This window comes from Sylvia atricapilla, chromosome Z (assembly GCF_009819655.1).
Source record: "Sylvia atricapilla isolate bSylAtr1 chromosome Z, bSylAtr1.pri, whole genome shotgun sequence".
Taxonomy (NCBI): domain Eukaryota; kingdom Metazoa; phylum Chordata; class Aves; order Passeriformes; family Sylviidae; genus Sylvia; species Sylvia atricapilla.
In genome coordinates, this window is record NC_089174.1 from 35,615,637 (window position 1) to 35,637,637 (window position 22,001).

Consider the following 22,001-nt stretch of genomic DNA (forward strand, 5'->3'; position numbering starts at 1 on the left):
TACCTGTGAACAACAGTTCTGAGAATAGTATCCCTGAGGTGAAAAGTCTGAATGACCTTCAGTGGGTACTCTCTGATCTATATTTTGGATATTACTTATTCATTACTTTACAGTAACAAACTTTCAAAAAACTTTGTGTCTGCAGGGATGCATGCATATAGATCCTGTCCACTTTCTAGAGATCCCTTCTGGCATGCAGATCTGGATTTTGCCACCTGTATGTAGCTGAAATAATCTTCTTGTATGTTATGAGGACTATGAAATGTCCTTGATGCCAGGAACGTTGCTGCTCTGAAGATATTTAGGGTTGTGCCCTAAACCCCAAGGCTTTGCTGCATATCGTGTTTATTGCAAAGATGATTTGGAGTTGAGCCATTTCTAAGAGTTCTTATGAGTGCCCTGGCACAACAGTAATTTGTGTTTCAAGAATGCCAATTTATAACTTAAGCCCAATGATGGCTAAGTCATTAATAAATGGGATGACTCTGGCCACTGTATTAACTGAACAAAAAATAAATGAGAAGAATGTTGAACTCAGGAAGTCAATTACCTTTCTGAGAATCCTGTTTTCTTCAAGAAAAAAAAGAATCAAGGGACAAATGGATCCTTGAACAGCCTGTTTATATAATGTAAGGCTCTCCAGACAGAAAATTTTATTAAACAAGTAAGGATTTTGCTCAATAGCTTACCTGGATCTGAATGCCTAACCAGTTAAATACATCAAAACCCACTTTGGTCCTCAGAATAAGAATCCCAAGAATAAACTGCATTCCTATTCCTGAAAATACTGGTCTCCAAGCAACCTAGGTAGACAGAAAAATAAAGAAACTAATCTTGTTATTTAAATAAATAATAGTTTACTTTGGGTTTGTTTAAATAATGTAAGGGGATTGTCTTGACTACACCGCAGGATGGGAGCAGCTGCTAGAAGAGCAGGGGGACTTGGATCTACACATGTCTGGACAGAGAATAAGGAGATTTTGCTACAGGGCTTGTCCTTGGGTAATTTCAACTTTGTTTCTATCCCCAAGCTTTAAAGACTTTTGATAGCCAAGAACTACTCAATTTTATATTGTGATTCATCATATAAAGGCAGTCATAGGAGAAACTGTGTCTGCCTATGATGAGGTCCTCTTGACTACATTGATGATTCCTGTTCTTCTGCCTCAGAAAACATCTTTGTTTTGTGAAAATTGAATCAAATCACTTACAAAAAAAAAAAGAGCTGAGCTGAGATGGCATTCTCTAATTCAATCAGATCATAATGTAATAACACAAACCAATCAGTTGTAATGAGGGCTCAAGGGAGAGCACAAAGCATTTGGAGGATGAATTCTCACCTCAGCTGGAGACAGCAGCAGTTGCAAAAGACAGGGCAAGTTCATTAGTCCTTGCTGAGAGGACTTCACCTGTTAAGAAAGTCTCAGCACTGATGGAAGATGTAAAATGTATTGGGAAAACTTGGTGACCTGGACAATGGATGTTTGATTAATGAAAGCATGCTAAGATATGTGAAGGATGCAAACAGAAGTAAAAGCTAAAGTCGTAATTGCAATGGCTGAACTATGGTATTGCCCCTTTGCAATGCCACACCAAAACAGAGTGGATATTTCTGATGGAAAATTAAAATAAATGGCATTCGAGAACCTAAAGAAGTGGGTGAGCAAAAAATGAGGACCTCAACTCACCCTTGGCTGCTTAACTTGCAGTGGGAAATAAACTTGTGAGGGGTTAAGAGCTACACAAGTCTATCATATCTCTCATTCCAGGCAATTTGTACTGATGTGATGACAGTGTCCTCAAATAAATGACTGCGATGTGCTGAGGACTATGGTGAGGCTCCTGTGGGTGAAAGCATGGAGAAGAACTGCCTATCTCAGCTTGAACTGTATCAGAGCTGGAACAGAAGATGGGCAGCAACTTCCCAAAGAGTGAGAAACAGGTGTACAGCCCCTATATGGTCCCCAACAGCAATATTATTTTCCACAGAAATTAAATACAGTGCTTCTTGGTGTCAGCCAAGCCTATATTCTTACTTTCCCACATTTTGTTACTCTTACTAGACCTGGTGCTAGGGTTGGGGAATAGCTTTTTAGACACATAATAAAAAAAAAATCCCAAAAGATCCGTCATGGAATAAATACTCACTCTGGTTGGATATTTGGAAAAGATAAGCATCAGGAGAACATACATCACAAGCCCACCAAAGGAGATTAGCTGATGGGATCCTTGTTTTGTTGTGTCAAGGATGAGCCAGCATATGATCATTATAATAAGAGTTGCACACAACACCCTAGGAAATAAAAAGCATCACGATATCCTGAAAATGATGTTTGGGATATTCCTTTCCCTTCCCATACCCACATTTACATCTGTTTGTGAATAAATTCTTTCTACAGTATATTGGGCCGTAATACTTGTGGCTCTACTCAAGCAGGAACCTGCCTATGCTGATGAGCCTCTGGCAAAATCCCTTCGTGGCTTTTGGAAGAAATGTCCTCCAAGCCAGGGTATAGAGTATGGGAAAAAAACCAAACAAACAAAAAAAAAAAACAACACGCATGAGTGACTCTTGTCTGTGTTATTTCTACTAAATGAAGTGCAATATCTTCTTTTCTTACTTCATCTTTCTTTTCCTTCCCTTCCTACCTTTATTGAATCTTTCTTTAGTTCTGGGCAAGAGAGGCTGTGGTATTTATGACCTGTACTGTGCTGTTTAGCTGGTGGACCAATGGAGCACACTACTTAGGAGCAGCCTATAAACGCCTCATTTCCTTGCAACCATTTGTAGTCTGTTCAGCTATCTCAGAAACAATGAAATGACATGTATACATCTGTATTTCAGTGTTTCTACGGTCCCACTATGAGAAGCATGTTAAGCTTACTTATTGAAGGTAATTACTGCAACAACAGACTGGAAGACAACAAAATACATCACCCCATGTACAGAGAGGAAATAAACACAGTCCTAAGTCTTTAATGGTAGTTTTGTCTAACAGTAAACTTTCACTGATTTCAGTGGTACCCAGATACATAAATTCTATCTTTAGATGGGGATTAAAAACATAGCAGGCAAACTCCATAAAATGGCTTCCCAATTGCAATGCTAAGTAACCCCTTCCACATCTGAGAGTCTTTCTGTCTCTTGCAACAAAACAGTTCAGCACCTAATCTGTGATATGTACAATTTAAGGACTGCAGCCCAGGTAATACAGCACTTACTGCCCCTGCCTTGTTCCATCTGCTCCTCAGAGCTCTCCTGTTCCTTTTGCTCCTTCTCCCAGAGAGGCTGCCAGATCATCTAATGGAAATGGCTCTATGTGACTTCTCTCTAATGTGGCTCCTGAGTAGAAGGACCACAATCTTCCTATCACCTTTTTTAACAAAAGCATTTCTAAATTTTAAGAATAATGTGGAACATTTTCCTGAACTGAGAATGACTCTTCCTTAAAACTTTGTCTCTTGGCTAGTAGGTGACCTAGCTGAAACAAAAGGTAGCTGACCAATATTGTTTTCTTTTTAACGAGATTTCATTTGCTTTTTCTTTGGTCTACAAGGCTCATTTTTCTCCTCATTTTGCCAGGGATAACTTCAATAACCCTGATCACTGCCCAGGAATACTTGAAATAAGTATCTGACAGGTCTAATCATCTACCATTTATCTACCAGATGAATCTCTACCATCCCAAATTAAGGTCATGCAACCTTATTATGACATTAAATCTGGCTGGCATGCTTTGATTCCTGAAGGTCAAGTAAAAATTACGAGGGGGATATGTGGAAAAGTAGCGTATAGATAATACACTCCAATCTTTAGCAGTTTACAAATGTTGAGCTATGGTTTTTATGAACCTAATAGCTCTGTCAACAGTGAAGCACTTTCTGGTTTGCAGAATGAATGCAAAAGCTGCAACACATGTGAACTTTTGTGAACATATTCTCTTTCTACCACAAACTTTTCTCATCTCAATTTGTGGTATTTTTCTATGCTTTCTGCCAAAACTTTTGATCCCTAGCTACTGCATTGAAATCCTGAATGTGTTTCTGATATCTGTAAACTGGTAAATAGTGCATTATTCTGTGATTTTATAGAAATATGTATGATTTATCCATCTCTCTGTTCTTATGGGGAAATTGAAATCAAACCATAGAGGTAACTTGACTAGTGCATTGTCTTTCTACATAAATAGAAAGTGATTAATATTTACCATTTTAGCCAAAACCACTGTTTTTTCAGATATTGGTCTCCATGGGAAAAGAATGCAGCAATTCTGTCTTCATACTTAGCTATTAAAAAATCCCAGCAGATGAAGAAGATGGCCATGACAGTGATGACAAAGAGTGGCAAAGCTCTCTGAAAATTCAAACTGCAGGCTGCAATAACTACTGCCAAGTATGCTGTCACAGAAACAAGAATATATATCAGTTAAGCTGGTATTTTTAAAAACAGGATCAAATTTTAAATTTTTAAGTGGTGATCAAAGTCAGGCCTGTGTTTATCTTTTCGGTACTTTTCCAACTCTCAGCCTAAATACTAAATAATTTTGCTTTTTTGGATAATGTTTTTACTTATGATATGCTCATTGATAAGAAAAGTGGCTTTCATTCTGTCAAAGCAGATTATATGCCTTTGCCAAGGTAAGTTCATATGAAACGTTAATCACTCAGAAAAATTTAACATATCTAGAAGAATTTCTTTTTCCTGTGTGAAAAGTATGAATTGTGAACAAGATTGTGAGTATTTTTCTTTTTTTTGAAAGAGGATGAGTTTATCCAATAAAACTAGAAACAAACTCTTATAAACACATGTCAATTGACTGATTGTATGACCTTAAGTAATTGTGAAGCTTAAAAGCAATTTATTTTATGAAGTAGCTATGAAATTATTTATTTGACAAGTTCACTGGTGATAAAATGCTGGCCAAAACCATATCTAGTTCTTGTACAGAATTTTGATTTTGTCTATTGCAAATAAAGAAGGACAACTAATTTTTGTAATGCAAGTTGGTTTTCATGGAATTAATGTATGAAACCCTGACGTATTCTTCGAACTCACTCACTCTCCTGAACCAGAATATGTCTGTACTATGATAAACCAAGGCAAGATGATGTTATGAGGGTAAGATATGTAGCATGCAAGCAAAACTTTTGTAACCACCTCCAAGTGAGCTGATGCCTGTCTCATAGATATTTCAAGTCTCCACAGATATCTCCATAGATATCTCAAGTTCCCAGTGTTCAAGTTGTAGTTTGTTCAAAAACAACTGGTGAAGTAGAAGGAAACAAACTAACCTACTGGCTAATTAGGAAAGGGAGAAAGAAGAATATCTCAATGATTTTGCAGTGCATACTGTCATAAGTACATGACTTAAGTTCAGTCCTATTTGGTGCCTGACAGTTTTAAGGTGATTTCATGATCTTGGACAAGTTACTGTAACTATAATTTTGGAGTCAGTTGGTAATGGAGTAGACACAAAACCTGAACTACTCTGTTATTGCAAATGTAATTGTTATTCAGACTTTAAACATGCTGGAGAAGCAGTTTAGTAAGATTTGTGCTTTTGCTATGTTTGGGAATGAGTGGAGGTTTTGCAATCTGGAATTTTTTCTGGGACTAAATTCTTAATTACTTTGAAATACTTCGTTAAAGACAGTCAAGAGTTTCTGTGTTAGACAAAGACACAGCACAGCCTATAATCTCATACAGGTAAATAAATAAGGCTTCAGCAATCCTGGGTGTAAAATATACTATACCTGTTATTAAAATTCCGTAGATGACATAATGAATTCTGGTTTTATGTTTCTTGCAAAATTCACAGGCTTCATCATATTTTTTTTCTAAATGTCTAGGAAAAAGAAATTAACAAAGAATAGAAATGTAAGATTTTGAAGAAGAAAATTGTGTTAAATTGGTCAAAATTTCTCAACTGAAGTTCACTACCTTTGGAGAAGATTAAATTTGGATCTGAAGTGCTAAATAAAAAGTGCCTTTTGAGAGAAACTTGTCTGGGTTGATGTTGGACAGGTGAAAAAGAAAATAAGGCAGATATTTAATGGGACAATCTGTCATCTACACAATGAGCCAAAGTCAGCAGGCCAGTTCTGCTGCCCTCAGAAGTACAGCTGTTCTGTGAAGACATCTGTTAACAGGGTTTGTGCAAACTGAGTAGGTAGTTGAAAGATTCAGTGTCCATTGTTAGACCCACAAAGTCTGTTAATACAGCCAGCCCAGCACTACTATGTGGAACAGTTGTGTTGCTGCAATTGTGAAGGCCTAAGGCTGCATTTGTGTGTGTGTAAAATAACCAATACCCATCTAAAACCTTACTTCAGTGTGCATAGATGTTCCCGGACTTTTTAAAATTTGGTTGTTATTACACTAATTTTTCATCTCATCATCTCAATGAAGTTAAAATTATTTGTTCTGTTTGAATGTCATGCTCTAGTATCAGTTCTTCGAGTTATATTTCACTTTCTTTGTTTTTGTTATTAAATTCAAGAGCTTGACTTCATGAGAGAGGCCAAAATTTAGGGAAATAGCAGTAAAGGAAATTAATTTAACACAGATTTCAAATGTTAAATATGGGGGTGACATGGATGTTTATCTATGGAAGTTACCGAAGCAGTGGCTAAAAAAACACAGTCATATTGTGCAAGCTGGAAAAAAAACCTACAGCTATGTCTCTGTCATCTCAGAGGCACTGCATTAAAGAGGCACGTCTCTGAAGTAGTGCTTCACATTCCCAGTCCATAGAGGCAATGTTATATTTAGAGATGCTAATTATCCAGGCTATACTTGTTTGGAAACTAAATGCAGCTGCAGTTAGATGCACACTGAAATCCAGCATGAATACCCTTCTTTTCTGCGCTCAAAGAAAATTCAATTAATTTAAAATAAATTTGAGAGAAACAAGAAATATTATTTTAAATTATGTCAGTACATAGAAGAACAGAGCAGGAACACACTCCTTTACAAATACAAAGAGTAATAGGTTCTTGGAGAAATCTTGATTGCTTTTGATACTTCAATTTCAGTTCTGGGAATTCCTGTTGCTTCACAAATTATAGTGCTCTTTTTTCCAACTTGTAAGAACATCAGGTTATCTACCCAATCTCAGCAGAAAGATTAGATACAACAGCAAAAGAAAAAAGGAGAAATGAGAGACAAATAGATGAAAAAGGCAGTTACTTTATCAAATTTATGGTTCATCCGTCACCTAAGAAAAGGAAAAAATACTATTTACTACCTTTTACTGCTACTTATGAGTCCTTTGGGATTTAGAATTGTTACTTACAGGTTACAATTTCTTGTAATTTCTTCTTTTATCTAACATCCCTCTCTCCTTTTTATTTTACTAATTTAGGCTATTATTACTTTGGTACCAGAATGCCTTAAATATTTAAACACATATATCATAAATATGCAGCTCTATTGTGAAAGGTGGCAGAAAAAATATGTTCCTTATGAAATACGGTTGATTTACTAAGGAAACATTCTTCTCTAAAAGCCAATCCTATAGGCTTGAAATGTAACTAAAGATGTTGATAAAAAAGGTTTTGCTTCAGCATATTAATGTGAAGTATTAATATATGTCAAAACTATTCTTGCTTGCATTTTGTAACTCAGAAATCAACTTTTTCTTGTGTACATACTCCAGAAGGGAATGTTAAAACTTTGCACTTGTAGTGAATCTGTGTTATCAATAGACTGATCTTTCAAAAGAGCTGTGTCTTAGACTGCAGTCTATTTAGTACTATCTGTGAAAAGAAATCAATGACACATATGAACATTTAGTATGATTAAGTATAGTTTCTTAATGTTTTTAACACCTTAAACAGGGTTTGTAATTTTCACAAAAATACCTAATCCTCAAGTAAAATGTGGATGTGTGTTTGCACTCTGTGGTCACATGGAAGTAGAGCAAATGCAATGTAAAACTTTTGCTGCATTAAAATGGCTTTTCACAGCTATTCTGTTTTTACTTTGTGCTGGAGCAAATGGCTGTGCAAACTGAAAGACACTAGTGAATCTTCAGCTTCCTGAAAGAGACCACTCTTTAAGACCTGTACATAAAAACACTGCTCTAGAAATACATTGTACAAGAAGTTATTGTACAAGAAGAAAAAATATTGCTCCTTTAATTTGCAAGGCTTTAGAAGGACAGTTACACAATCACAGATGCAATTTGTAAAGTACAATAATTTTAACTGCGTAGTGTTTCTCTATTACAAAAATTGCTAGGCAATGCAAAAGTCTGTGTAGCATAGGGGTATTGCAGTGAAATTTAGACCTGTCACTCCAGAAGCGTAAATACTAGCAGCTTTTTGCTTAGGCCAGGATGAAATGACAGGAAGATTTACTCATGCAAAAACACATTACCCTCTCAAGCGTGGTTGCTCATCCTTTACAGAGTCACGTTTGTTTTCAGGCAGATCACTCTCAATATTGATGTATTCATCTCCCTGGAAAGCAGATCAGTGCCAAGGTTGTTAGAGGGGTTTAAGCTTCTCAAGTAAGGTGCAAAAAACCATCCCCACTGGCAGATGGCTGAAGCAGTCTCCAGACTTTCCTGTCTGCACTGCATGCATGGCTCCAGCTCTCCTGTCTGATCAGTGTTTAGGTCACCTGAGGACTGAGGAGTTTTCCAAGCCATCCACACCATTTTAAAAAGGGAAATAAAAGGGGGGACACCCAGTGTTACTGAGAGCTGAAGAGGGCAGGGCCTCACAGACAGTGCTACTGCATACAGTTAAAAAGGGGAAGCCATGAATTAGCCAACTTTGCCCAACACCTCCTGTAGACAGCCCCTGGTTTTGTCACTTCTCTCTTTACAAAACTTTAATATGATGGAACTTTTGTATATGGAAACAGGTTAAACTGGGCAAGGCTCAGTGTTTTAAAGATTTAACTAAGCCAGTAACTTTATTCTTAAGAAAAATTGTTACTTGAGTCCACATAAGTATGGCACTGTCGAAGCTTTTGTACGACTACAGGCTGCCCTGCACCCCGTCTGAGGACTGCCTTGAGGCAGCCAGGAAGGGCACAGCCCCTCAAAGCTGCTCAGCACACCCTTGGGGGCTGCCATGCCCACCCCCTGCACCACTTTCCCCGCCTCACTCCTATGGGGCACAAGGAAGGAGCTTGTCCCACGGCTACTTACCTCCATGCCCATGGTGGGGCCTGTGGAGAAGCCAGGGCCCAGGGCAGGCAACCACTGTGTTCAAGGACAGCAGGGTACCTGCATGTGGCCTCACGCCTCTCTCTCGGAGCACCGTGCCAGGTGCTGTGACCAGCTGACTGGCCTGCAGCGTCTGCCCATGGCCGGGGCAAAGACACACAGTTTTTACCTGGCCCGGCCGACATGTCCTACCCTCTTCAGAGCAGCCCACAGCCCTCAGCCACTTTGGGAGCAGTGACAATCAGCAGGTGAGTTTACCTTTTGCTATTCTGTCATGTTTGTTTATGCCAAGTCAATTCCCCAGTGTGCTGTGGAAAGCAAGGCCTACTACAGACCTTGCATTCACCATGCCCATACAATCTGTCTGTCTGTCCTGCTGCAGGTGCTGCCAGAAGCCCTGGAAACCTCTCATTTACTTGCCAGGGAGAGACTTGAACCACAGAATCATAAGAATGGATTGGGTTAGAAGGGACCTTAAAGATCATTAAAAATCATTGAGTTCCAACCCCCTGCCATGGGCAGGGACACCTCCCACCATACCAGGGAGGTAGGCTCATCCAGTCTGGCATTGAATACTTACAGGAATGGGGCATCCACAACTTTTCTGGGCAAATTATTCCAGGGTCTCATCATCCTCAGAGTAAAAAATTTCTTCCTAATATCTGATCTAAGCTTACCCTTTTTCCATTTAAATTTTCCATTTCCATTCCTTGTCCTATGACTACATGCCCCTGTAAAAAGTTGCTCTTCCTTATTTTTTTTGTAAGCCCCCTTAAAGTGCACAAAGACCACAGTGGGATCCTTGAAGCTTCTTATCTCTTTCAGCCTGTCAAGTGTCTTCAGACTTCATTGATCTCAAAGGCAAAACTGCATACAGTTTTGGCCAAGACCAGAGGAGTATATACATGGAAGCTGCTGTTCACTCTCCTAGGGAAGGCTCAGCATAAAACCACCAGGAGTCTCTTGGTCCTCTGGCTGCAGTTTTGGAGTAGAGTGCTGTGTAGCTCTGTGGAGCTGCACTGCAACATATGATGGCAACTTCACTAAACTCAATTTCTTTGCCTCTTTGGTCTTGACTGTGAAATAAAGCAAACCTGAAAAATGCCTACTATTACTTTTGGTAACCGGTAGTACTCCCCTCAGTGGCTGTACGAGGTAGGCTTCTTATTTGAGGGACAGGACAATGAGTGGTGATAATATGCAAATATCATTTATTCCTGAACCTAAATTTGGAATATACTGCATACCAGTGCTTCTCACAAATTTTTTAGCCTACATTATAAATCAGGAGAGTCGCAGTCCTGCAGATGGAAGTGCCGTGCTTTCACATTTGCAGGCAGCTAACTCCCTTTGACACTCCCAATCAACTCCTGATTCACGGCTTGAAGCTCATGTCCTACAGATACTGCTTTCACCCCCACCACCATTCCCACTGCCACCACTTCATGCACTGCCTAGGGCAGGCCATGCTCTTCTATCTCTTTTCCCCATGCCACAACATACTCTCTGTGCCTGGATTACTCACAGCTTGAACTCTGGCTCTCTGAATTTTTGAAATATATGGTTCATCTTGAGTATATAACGTATTTTTGCTTTTGAGTATTTAAATTACAAAAGCATCAACCTACACATTTTCACATTGTTTACAATGTATTTAAATATGCTCAGAATATTATTATGTCACTCTTTCATTATCACAAATGCTTTCCTACAATGATATTAAAAGGTGAGAAAATCTGAAATCAAAGATAACTTTGTTTGAAAGGGTGAAAATACAAAAGGAAATTGGAGAATGGATGCAAACCACATTTTTTTTTTTTTCATGGCCAAACATGACACTAGGTCTGGCTCATGGGCAGTGTTGGCCCTTGCTGAGAGATACCTATGGGCTGTGTGGACATGTGGGCTTTTGCCAGCAAAGGGAGACACTGCTAAGATCACACTGTAAAAACCCTCAAAAAAAATTCTTATACCTCAGTCACAGTGTGCCTGAGAAATTGTTGGTGTGAATATACACATCTCTGACACTCTTGCACCAAACAGTGGCAGAATGTTTTCAGATTAACCTTTTCAGTGGGAAATTGGTTTCTCTGATGAAAATCAAGCTTTCATAGATGCCATTACTTTGCCCCAATCTTTTACAGTTTCAATCAGTTCTGAAAGTCTTTTTTTTTTTTTTTTTTCCCTTAAAATCTCCTTTTTGATAGCTTTTTTTGAAGATGAAGGTATAGGCACCATCTACCACCTTTCTCTCCTAGGAACTCAGATTCCAATCTAGTTCCCAGGAGTGGAACAATCAGGACAATCTAAGTGATTCTTTCCATTGCTATATATCTGGAATTAATTCAGCTTTGAGAGCAGAAACATTAGTTTGTGGCATGCCTTTGCTGCCTCTGATCATATCCAAGAAAACAACAGAAGACAGAGGTGAGGACCCACTGCATCAAGTATTTCTTATGTGCTGCTTTGAGTACCATTACCAAACTTGACAAGTAGATATGATTACAACAGAATTTTTAGAGTAGCAAGTAATTTCTGGAGTGAGGATGTGAAAATATTAATACCTGACAATGGTAAAATACCTGTGGATTTTTTTAACCTGACTCACATCTTTTCATAGTGGGATACTCACTATGTGGGCTCAAATAAACATACAGTCAAAAAGAAGTCAAAATGAATATGTTTATTAGTATAATAATCTGTATTGTGCTCTCTTCTTTGGTCAGCTTTACACAGGACCTGTTGCCTCAAGTTTGTGTTTGTCCGAATTTTTTTCTATTTAGGATATTTATTTAATAATTAAAAATGAATTATTAGATATTTAGCAATATGAATTCTTTGACTGAAATATTGTATTTCTAAAACTAATTATTACAGATTCTCTTTTTTCACCTTCATGAGAAAATGCTTCTATGTCAACACTTTGTTATGAGGGAGGCTGAGAATTAATTCATGCTTGTAATAATATTTTATATAAAGTGCTGAAAGTTAAATATAGTAGATATATGAAGCACCCCTTTTGTAAAATTCAGACTGAAAAACCTAAAACTCAGGGAGAGACTTCATTTGCATTTGAAGGGACAGAGCAAAGTTCAGATCCAAGGGGGGAGACTTCATTTGCACTTGAAGGCACAGGGCGAAATAACATTTTTTCTTGGAACGAGACAAGAAGCGATCATCGCGATCATCGATCATCGTTGTCTGACCAAACACCCACACCACCTGGACATCATCGCCCGGCCGGAGGGAAAGACAAAAGGACTTCAGTAAATAACTATGCAATGCAAAAGATAACACTGTATCGGACGGGCTGAAAAGATTTACATCCTGGGTCTAGCCTGAGGGCAGAAAAACTGTATAAAAATCTAAGCTCCAGCAGAAATTTCTTGTGAACAAGGGGAGGACTGTCCGCTGGTCCGACCTTGTTCACCAGGTGCCAACTCCCGGGCTTGGAGTCTTCAATTTTTTTGATTTAGTTTGGTGGTGGGCCTTTTATTTCTTTGTAACGGAATTGACTTTAATAAATTTCTTTATATAAAACAATTCGGCTATTTTGCCTATAACAACTTCATCCAGTCTTCCTTCTGACTGCCATTTCTGATGCCTGTTTGTATCTTGTATGAAGTCATTATGACATTGGAATACTTTTTTTCTGAACCCTACACATGTCATTGTTTTTTCTTTAATGTATTTTTGAGAACAGAACTCACTTCCCTGCCTGTTTACACATTTTAAATTATATTCAGATTTTGTTAGAATATCTGTCTTAGATATACTATTACATTGCTGACATTTACTTTGAGGTTTACTAATTTTCATAAAGTTCTTTGGAAGGAAAAAAAAAAGAAAAGAAAAAAAACATACCTGATTAGTATGCACTGTTTTCTTGTTTTGCAAATTCTTGATTCTCTGCAAATTGTCTCCAAGGCCTTTCAGATTTCTATCATCCACACCACTGTCGCCGTCATTCTAGGACCAGAAATTATATTGGTGCAAATCAGAAGCTGAAAGCCTCTCTAGTGTACAGTAAGAACAGATTTATAATCTGGTGCCTGGGCTACCTTAAAGCAACTGAATAAGTGACAGGAAATGGCATCAAGCTGCACCATGAAAGGTTTAGATTAGATATTGGGAAAAAATTCTTTGCTGAAAGAGTGGTCAGGCATTGCAATAGGCTGACTGGGGAAGTGATAGAATTACCATGCCAGACGTGTTCCAAAAACCTGGTACTCTTTGGGACATGGTTAATTGGTGAAGATGGTGGTGCTAGATTAATGGTTGGACTCAATGATCTTACAAGTCTTTTACTATCTAAACGATTCTATAATTCTCTGTGTCGCTTTACTAGAACAGGGAGCCCAAAACTTGGTGTGCAAAGCTTGGCTGTTTAAGTCCCTGCACTATTGCACAAAGGCGCCTTGGTCATGGATGGTGCTCAACTAATGTGAATCTAATCTTTTCTTGATTAAACTCACATCCCTCCCATGGTGAATTGTGCAGCTTGTTGTCTCAGGAGTGCTTCAACAAGTTTTTAAAAACCCTGGTCTTCTCCTCACCAAGGGCAAAATGGACTATCTGGGGCCTTCCCCCATTGTTAAAACCTTTTCACCAGTATTTATGTTCCTTACACACATGAAGTAAATGTGAATATGTACTTGTATTGCTCTTAGAATACAACACTCAGCTTATCTTTGAAGAGAGGGGTTAGCTTTTAGTTTTTATGCTGAGATGTACCTTTTATCAGAGAGATGAAGACAGACATAAGCAGCCCAACTATTTATATTTTTTTTTTTTAAGTAAATCCCGAATCTCAGTTTTCTTGTTTCTTAATGTTATGAAGATTAAGTTATTGCTTTTTAAGGGTCCTAGAATATCTGGTTCTTGGTTTGGTAATAAAGCTGCTTAAACAAAATTTTAGATAACTTACATCTGCAATTGCTGTGAATGTCTTGTATTTCAGTGGTTTCTTATAGCAGCAACTACAGTGCGGTCATTTCACTGGGCTTTATTGCATGAAGTATCTCATTATTTATATGGTTATAAACCCAGTAAATTAGTATTTACAATGAAAACAATCACTTTCACATGAACAATGCAGAATAAGTTGAATCATAGCGAATTATGATAGAGACAGGAATAAGCAGTACTACTAGAAATAAATTGAATTTTGCCTTTTGGCAGTAAAGTGACCTTAGAAGCAACTAGAATAATGCTCAATAACATATTTCCTTAATATAATTTGCCTCTGAACTTCACAAAAAATAAGTTTCAGTCAAAGTGTTTCTGTAACTTTGTGTGTGTCTGGGAGAAGCAAGAGGAGTCACAAGAAGATGTTTATGCAAGTGCTGTGGCCTTGATACATCATTTTCCTTGCTTCTAAGCAAAGAATATATTTTCCTTCCCTTAAGAGAAGTATTTCTTTTTCAGAAACACTTGTCACTCATTTGCCTTCTAAACATGCCATCACAGGAGTTTGTTGCAGCTACCTCCACAGTCAGCAACAACCACTAAACACTTCATACAATAAAAAAGAAAAAAAAAAAAGAAAAAAAAAAAAAAAAGCAGATATTAACTGTAGCATTGAGATATAATACAATAAAAATACTATAAAGGACAGCATAGTGAAATCAATGCAGTCCAGTTCTGTAATTCACATGCGCACACACGCACACGCTCCTGCAAATGTTGTCTTTGAAGATTTCTGTACTTGTTGCTGAGGAAGAAAAAGCAGAGTTTTCCCAGAACTTTCATCAGTAAATTTGTCGAAAGCAATAAGTATGCAAGTTGCTGTCCATGAAATACACAAGTAAAGAATAATCTGCGCTGGAAGAAACCTCTAGAAGTCACTTTGGTGATACAAGTGCAATAATTGCATAACAGTTTCATTTATAGAGTAACTAAAATATATGAGTGTATGAGTAATATAACAAAACCAGTAAAAGCATCACATATTTACTGTAACTCAGCAGTCCATGCTGCATTTATACACTCCTATCCTTTTCTGCGAATAAAAAGTTGTTATTTCTACTGATCATATCACATTTCTGGATTATTACTGATTCAGTAGAAACTGGTTAATTACTGTTAATAACAAGTTTACTTTAGTAAGACTTCTGTTGACTAGAACAGTCTTTGAATGAGGGCCACGAAGCTGAGTGATTTTCTAATTTCCCAGCTGATTTTTAAGTACTGTCTCTTCATTCTCCCCTTTATAGATTCTTTTTGTTTGTTTTGTGAAAATACATTATTTAACCCTACTGCCTGAAGAAAAAAAATTAATTTCTAATAAGAACAGAAATATTCGAGTGACAAATAAAACTGCTTATTCCCTTTTCCTCCTTACTTAATGTCTGAGGTGCTGAAGGAGGTCCTCAATAAAATATCAGCCTGTGCTTATCACCTACTATTGCTGATTGCTATGTAAGCAACTCAGCATAGGCAGAAAACTTCTACCTCATTAACTCAATATCCTTTTCCAGCTCCCTGTAAACGTCTGGAGAACAAAACAGTGCAGGAGAAAATGGAAGTTTAATCCTTAGGGACTACAGTTAGCAAAGTCCTGTTACAAGCACATGCCAGTCCAGCAATATGTTAAGTCACTTCTGAACCTACTCGACCTCCAGGTGACATGAGAGAGCAGGAAATTCACAGCGAAACTTGGACGAAAAATTCCCTCCGCTTGAGGGCACACTTAAGGATTACAGAATTGGTCCATCTATTTTGAATGCTTGTTATATGAAAAATGTTTAGAAGTTGTGCAACTGCTTCACAAACTGTTTTACCTTAACTGATTGGAATTCAACGCCTTTACAATGTTTGATTAAATGACATAGCTGTCTCAACGGTGTAAGTGAAATGTTCTTTCAATATTTGTTAAGACACCAACTATTGTTGCAGGACTACTTTCATTGATGTTCCCTGCCATCTCCTTGATTTTGAAGGAGGACGGATTTCGCAAAGAGCTAATGACTTCTATTGTGCTTTTAACAACAGCAGACACTCTGGAGTAGATGGTGTTACACTCAAGCAACTTAAGAGAGGAAAACACGCTGGCCAATACTGCAGCTGCTTAAACTGTTTATTGTTCAAGGGTGGGTCCTTGTGTTGGAGATTAGAATCTGGATACTCCAGGAATTTAGTAGAAAACAGACACTTCAAAAGCAAATAGTTCAAGTTATAATGTCGGATTCTGTCGCATCTCATTTGCCCAGCAGACGTGAAGCCATCTAGTTTACAGTTCAAAACTTGCTTTTCTTTAAATATTCAGTGCACCTGAACACCATTCATCTAGGTTTTCCCTCATGTACTATCTTTTGCTAGCCAGTGCCATGATTCTGAAGGAGTCTAAATGCATTTTAAATACTGAGGAAGAATTTCTGTAAATTCATAATCACAGCACACATAAATACCCGTCAAATTACAAAACTCAGTGTACAAGGCAGGAAGGAAGAATGTTCATTATCCACGTACTAAACTAGAGTAAATGAGCTGTAGAAACAAGAGATAAGAAACAGGTTCTGCTAGATTTAAATTTAGCAGGCTATGTCTTCAGGGGCTGTTTTGAAAAGGACTGTAAATAACACTCCCCACCTCTGAGTACATTGTTGTTTTCCTAAAAAAATTAGGTTGCTAGGGCAGGATAGCCGGATAGTATCCTGAAATGTAGGGGTTTTTATTAAAAAAAAAAAATACCAAACAAACAATTATGGCTTTGGTAAGCAAGTCTTGAAAATGTGGAAAAGGATTGCATAATTTTCCGTCTGGATCTCGTTAAGTAATGCAGAGCAACACCACCTTAATTTCCAGTGGTGCTCATAAAACACAAAATCTTAATAGCATCTATAGCCTTAACTAACCAACCAGACAAGAGTATACCTAGGGATCTGTGCAAAATGGCAATGAACAGAAATGGCATTTTTTAAGATATGTTTTGAACTTGTTTGAATGAAATGGAGTATAAATATTGCATGCATTATGGCAATACCAATGTCCTATGCACTATGAGTAAAGGGCAGAATTTTAAGGGGGATCCTTCCCCAAGTCAGCTTCTTAAGAGCATGGTGTACTCTGCTACAGAAACAGGTAAAGGCTGTTTAATGCATCATAACACTAGGAATAGGAGGCCAGTGAACAATATATATTTATTAGCTATTGCCTTCCCTTTGCATTGTATTTATTTTATGTTTGCCTCTGTGCTGCTTTTAAATGTAGGGTAGTTTTTTCATCCCACCTACCGTTCCTTTTAAAGCTACAGCTTTTATCATTCCTTATTGAGTAACTGTGACTTATGTTTAATGTTATCAGAGATCTGAATCATTAGAACTGATTTGATAAAATTTTTGCCTCTTTAATAAAGGCAAGCAAGCTAGGCAAAGTCAGTCTCAGTTTTAGGGTAATTGTAGTGAAACAGGGTTTCTGAGCAGGAAATTGTGGGCAAATGTAGTAGTCCTCCAGCCAGCCAGTGCCATGTATAAGAAATTAACTGAACCACCTTGAAGGCACGAGACACAGTCATGTTTCTACACATTATGTATGACATTATTGTAACTATAGATACACAATCTGTTTTGCTGGTACATAGACACTTAGCAGAAACAATTTTCTGAATTGGGGATAATGATTTAAGTTCCTTAAACAACATGACATTTTTAAGATGAAAAAGAATTAACGACCTGAATGTCTCATTATAAACAGTGCAGCAATCTGCTGGTTCTAGCTATGAGGCAGCATCCAAAGCAGGTAACTTTGGCATGTAGGTCTTAACAACAGCGTTGGATTTTTTTGAGGTAAATACTTTATAACTGAAGCATAGGAGCATGGTAGGGAAGACTGGCAGTATGGGTAAAGAAAGCTTTGTACCTTCTTTAAACCAATAGAAAAAGTTCACTCATTTTAATACCCAAATGGCTGTTGGTAATTGAGAGGTTCCTAATATCAAAAAGAAAGAGACAAAGAGAGAAACAGCAGAGGTGTACAATTGGGGTTTATTGTCTGTTTTCTTTTGAGACCATTTTGATCTGTTAATAAGGGGAAAGTTGCTTCTGTGTCTCACAGGTACAGGCATTATCAGAAGGCAATAATGCTGCAGGAATTGCAATTGCAACGCTATGTTTAAGTGGAAACGGCATAGTGTGCAAAAGAAGTAGCTGGTATTTTGGAGACTCAGCATTTTTAAAAATGCAATTAATGGTATTAATATAAATGCGTGCTACATGGATGCACGTCCTATCTGAAAGTTAACATAGGTGTACTACTGAGGGTGTACTACAGTATCATTGAAAATGGTGATGCATGAAATGCTTCTGTGATGCAATGAAAATCCTATCACGGTACAGATGGATGTGTGTTTATGAATCAATAGCAACTGAGAAATCGAGATGAGCTCCTAGTTATCTCCCTTTAACCATCCCTGTGACAAATCAAAAAGCAGACTGCTCTATACTACAGCTTCTTAATCCTTTTAAGAGTACCTTTGCAATAGAAAGTACAATGCTTCTCATTCTTGACTTAATAAAGGTCTGGTAAGATCCTTCATCCATCACTTGTTAGCCTTGAGCTGCTTTGTATTACATTGAGAGCTGTTTTACTAACGTAGGTACTTTATAAAACAAATTACCTAACTCAAATTTACTTTGTCCCTCTCTTACTTTATCCTTACGTGCATTAATCAAGTGGTTCAGGTGCATCTGAAGGTACCTACGGATACTTAAAATGGTATCTACATGGATACTTTAAATGGTTTCAATTACACCTTTTCCAGAGCACTTTTATATTGTGTGGTTGAGATAAGATACTTATTGCTTAATACACAAAGACACATTTATTTTGAAGGAATTTAAGTGTTCACTCTTTGTGTAAGAAACCCTTTAAACACATGAAATAGTGGGAAATTATGAGATTGTTTGCTTTTCAGTGGCTTTTACTGTGAAGTGATTTGTTTATATACAGAATTTTACCTATGTCTTCCTGTGTCTTGTTTTCTCCAGGGAGTGACTTACATATTGAAACAGAGATAGACAGTGTAAAAGTAAATAAAAGGCCCGGGTAAGCTGTCTGCGTAAGGCAGAGGGTTAATCTGGGTCACTCTACTGTGTTCCACAGATCTCTGCGGTAAAAGGTGATTTTCAGCTTTATGCCATTCTAGCGAGTTCAACACCGAGCTTTTGCAACTAGGGACTCCAATCCTTTTTGAGTTTGTAAGCTCAAGACTTAGGAAGCTGATAGAACTAATTTAGGCACATATTTTGCGTGAAAAAAGACAGGATGAAACCTCTTATCTCGCTCACTTGAACTGAGGGAGACTCAAGTTCAAATCGCTTATCTCTCTGCTCCGAAGCACAGATGTGTTGAGGGTGTTCTGATTACCCAGGAGAAAGCCCTAACAACCCAGCTATCATGTTTTCAGAGTTACCACTCTTGCCTGCATTCCGCAAATATTCCCTGATGGGCTTGTCTGTCCCTATAGGGCAATGAATAAATATACAGAGCGGTTGAATGTCGCTGATGTTATGTAATAGTCCACAAGCTTAGCATCTACAAAGACCCTTCTGTATTACTAGGACAGTGTCGGCAGATATCTGCTACCAACTTCCTTCTAGCTGAGATCAGATGCAGCGTTAAGAACCGCAGACTGCAAAGGCGAGCAAGGGGCTGCTTTATTAACATAGCGTTTTTCAGAGCATTTCACAGCCACTGTCTCTCCCCGACCTATTCTACTTTCGGCAACAAGTACAGTGAGCCAGCCCGATTGCGGGTCCGCAAGTTTCTCTTTGTGTCTGCTCTAATTCCAATGGAAGCACAGGGATGCTGGGCGCTGAGAAACAGTAACTAACCACTTTTTTGGGGAGTTTGTGCTTCCATTTATGAAATCTACTTTTGTTGTTTGTTTGTTTTTTAAACTGCTGTTATTACTTTATGCCTAGAAAATGCAAAACATTCTTGGCTGGCTCTTTATCTTCCGGTGTGTTCTTCTCGAGAGCAGAAGACAACTGCACTTACTTTCTGCATGGAAGAATGTTATGCCCCACTACAATTACATTATTACATTGTTACTTTCTCATATTATTGAAATACATTGCTATGGTGAGTTATATGTCTGCTGCATGCTGACTTTCCCTTTAACAGAACTATAAATTACCTATCTTCAGGAAAACCCAGCAACTGATACAGCAGATGGGAGTCAGTTGCGACATCCATCAGCCTACGAAATATTACAAAGTCAGGACACTTTTCAAAGTTAGCTGCATACCACTGAGTAGAGCATACTTCTAAATAATTAGTAAATTGTGCTCAGTATTTTTACAAGAGCCGTGTACTTTGGCAGGGTATCAGCACGTTGAATGTTGTAAACTACCTGAAGGTAGAGCGCAGAAAATGCTTTTTCTTTGTTCGGGATCTGAATTCAACACTGTTCAGTTTTTAAGTCCTTCCTCTTCCCTAGAAAGCAAAGGAAATCACGCTTACCTGGAAGGCCAAATTGTGCACTCCTGAGTGATCACGGTTGGTCTCCGTCAGCTCCATTTGCCTGGTAGGGAGTTTTGGGCGAATATTAGAAGCTATTTCCAGCAAAGGGCAGAATCACCAGGACCTGGTTAATCCATCCACGGGACCGGTATCACTTGAAGTCAAGTTGGCTGGAGGCCTTCTCAGGTTACTCTCACTCCCACTTAGCTCCACCTTCTCACTTGGCTAGCGCTGCCCTTTTTGGCCAGCATGGTGACCTGGCTCTAGAGACAAGAATGGGAGATGCCTGCCGGTCCAAGAAACATATTTTACCCAGTATATCTCTGGGTGGTCCTAAAGGCAAGCGTGTACTTACGTGATTTCTGTGTTTCTTCACTTGCATAGGAGAAAATCTTCCACTTAGAGATTTTGAGAGGCCGACACGTATTTTGTCCTTTTTTTATGGGTATTCTGAAAGTCATTATTTTTGTGATAATATTGTAGCTTTATTTTCGTAGTAGTTGGAGACTTCACCTAGCAGGAGAAAAAATGAGAATGTGAACAACACTCAAAACTCTGACAAGTGCTGGTTAAGCCACTTTCAGGTGACATCCTGTATTTCATGGCACAGATTCTTTTAGTTATCTCTCCACAGATTATACAGATTATAAACTGAAGAGTTTTTATTATACTTTTCAGGCTTGCTATTTGCAGTATTGCAAATAGATGTTCTTAAAACTATCAATTTGGTCTCTTAACCATGTTTTTTGTTGACTGTGGAGTTTGTGTATATAGCTTGTTCTGTACGTCCTGAAAATAGCACTATTACAGACACCAGTGTCAGGCAGGATTTGTGTGAATATAAATTTTGCCATTAAGAACAGCAAAAGTCACAGTGTTCTATTTCTTGGAAATTCGGCAAAGTATATTTATGAATTCATTAGCTGCCTACATAATAACTTTTTACACGCAGATGGAATATGTCATGAGTTATGCCTCACCCTGTGAAAGGCAAAAAACGATGCCCTGTTTTACGTACAAAAGCAGACTGGATTGGCATGACTGAATATATTATTTGAAATAATGAGCAATTACATGAAAAATAAGATGATGCATCTTTCTGAGTAATCTTCCAACTGTTTTATTAGTGTTATAAATCATACTGTTGCAGTATGTGCTTTCTGAATATTATAACTATTGCTCAAAAAGGACTAGCTGAGTTTTGGTGGTTTGGTGTTTTGGGGGACTTTTTTTGACAAGGAGTGCAGGATTTTTAATGATTTTTAGGTTTGCAGTGTTCCAAATATTTTCGGTGACCCAGGTTTTGAAATCAGCTTGTTTTTTGGTAATTGTATTTGTCCTGTGAGTAGAGGAAATTTC

The 22,001-nt window shown here is 38.0% G+C and overlaps 1 protein-coding gene and 1 long non-coding RNA gene across 2 annotated transcripts in view; one reads left to right on the forward strand and one right to left on the reverse strand.

Annotated features, from left to right (window-relative positions):
- The window catches only part of LOC136374636 (uncharacterized), a 47,322-nt gene extending 42,990 nt beyond the window's left edge, over positions 1–4,332 (forward strand). Inside the window, exon 5 of the long non-coding RNA XR_010745941.1 lies at positions 4,238–4,332. This is a non-coding gene — a long non-coding RNA (uncharacterized lncRNA). The remainder of the gene's footprint in view (positions 1–4,237) is intronic.
- SLC28A3 (solute carrier family 28 member 3) overlaps positions 1–20,753 on the reverse strand; it is a 38,500-nt gene extending 17,747 nt beyond the window's left edge. Inside the window, exons 1-7 of the mRNA XM_066340049.1 lie at positions 20,643–20,753; positions 13,044–13,148; positions 8,381–8,463; positions 5,755–5,846; positions 4,209–4,398; positions 2,149–2,293; positions 690–803 (exon numbers count right to left, since the gene is read on the reverse strand). Coding sequence (XP_066196146.1) covers positions 690–803; positions 2,149–2,293; positions 4,209–4,398; positions 5,755–5,846; positions 8,381–8,463; positions 13,044–13,148; positions 20,643–20,699 — 786 coding nt within the window. The 5' untranslated portion in view covers positions 20,700–20,753. The remainder of the gene's footprint in view (positions 1–689; positions 804–2,148; positions 2,294–4,208; positions 4,399–5,754; positions 5,847–8,380; positions 8,464–13,043; positions 13,149–20,642) is intronic.
- Between the last annotated feature and the right edge of the window lie 1,248 nt (positions 20,754–22,001).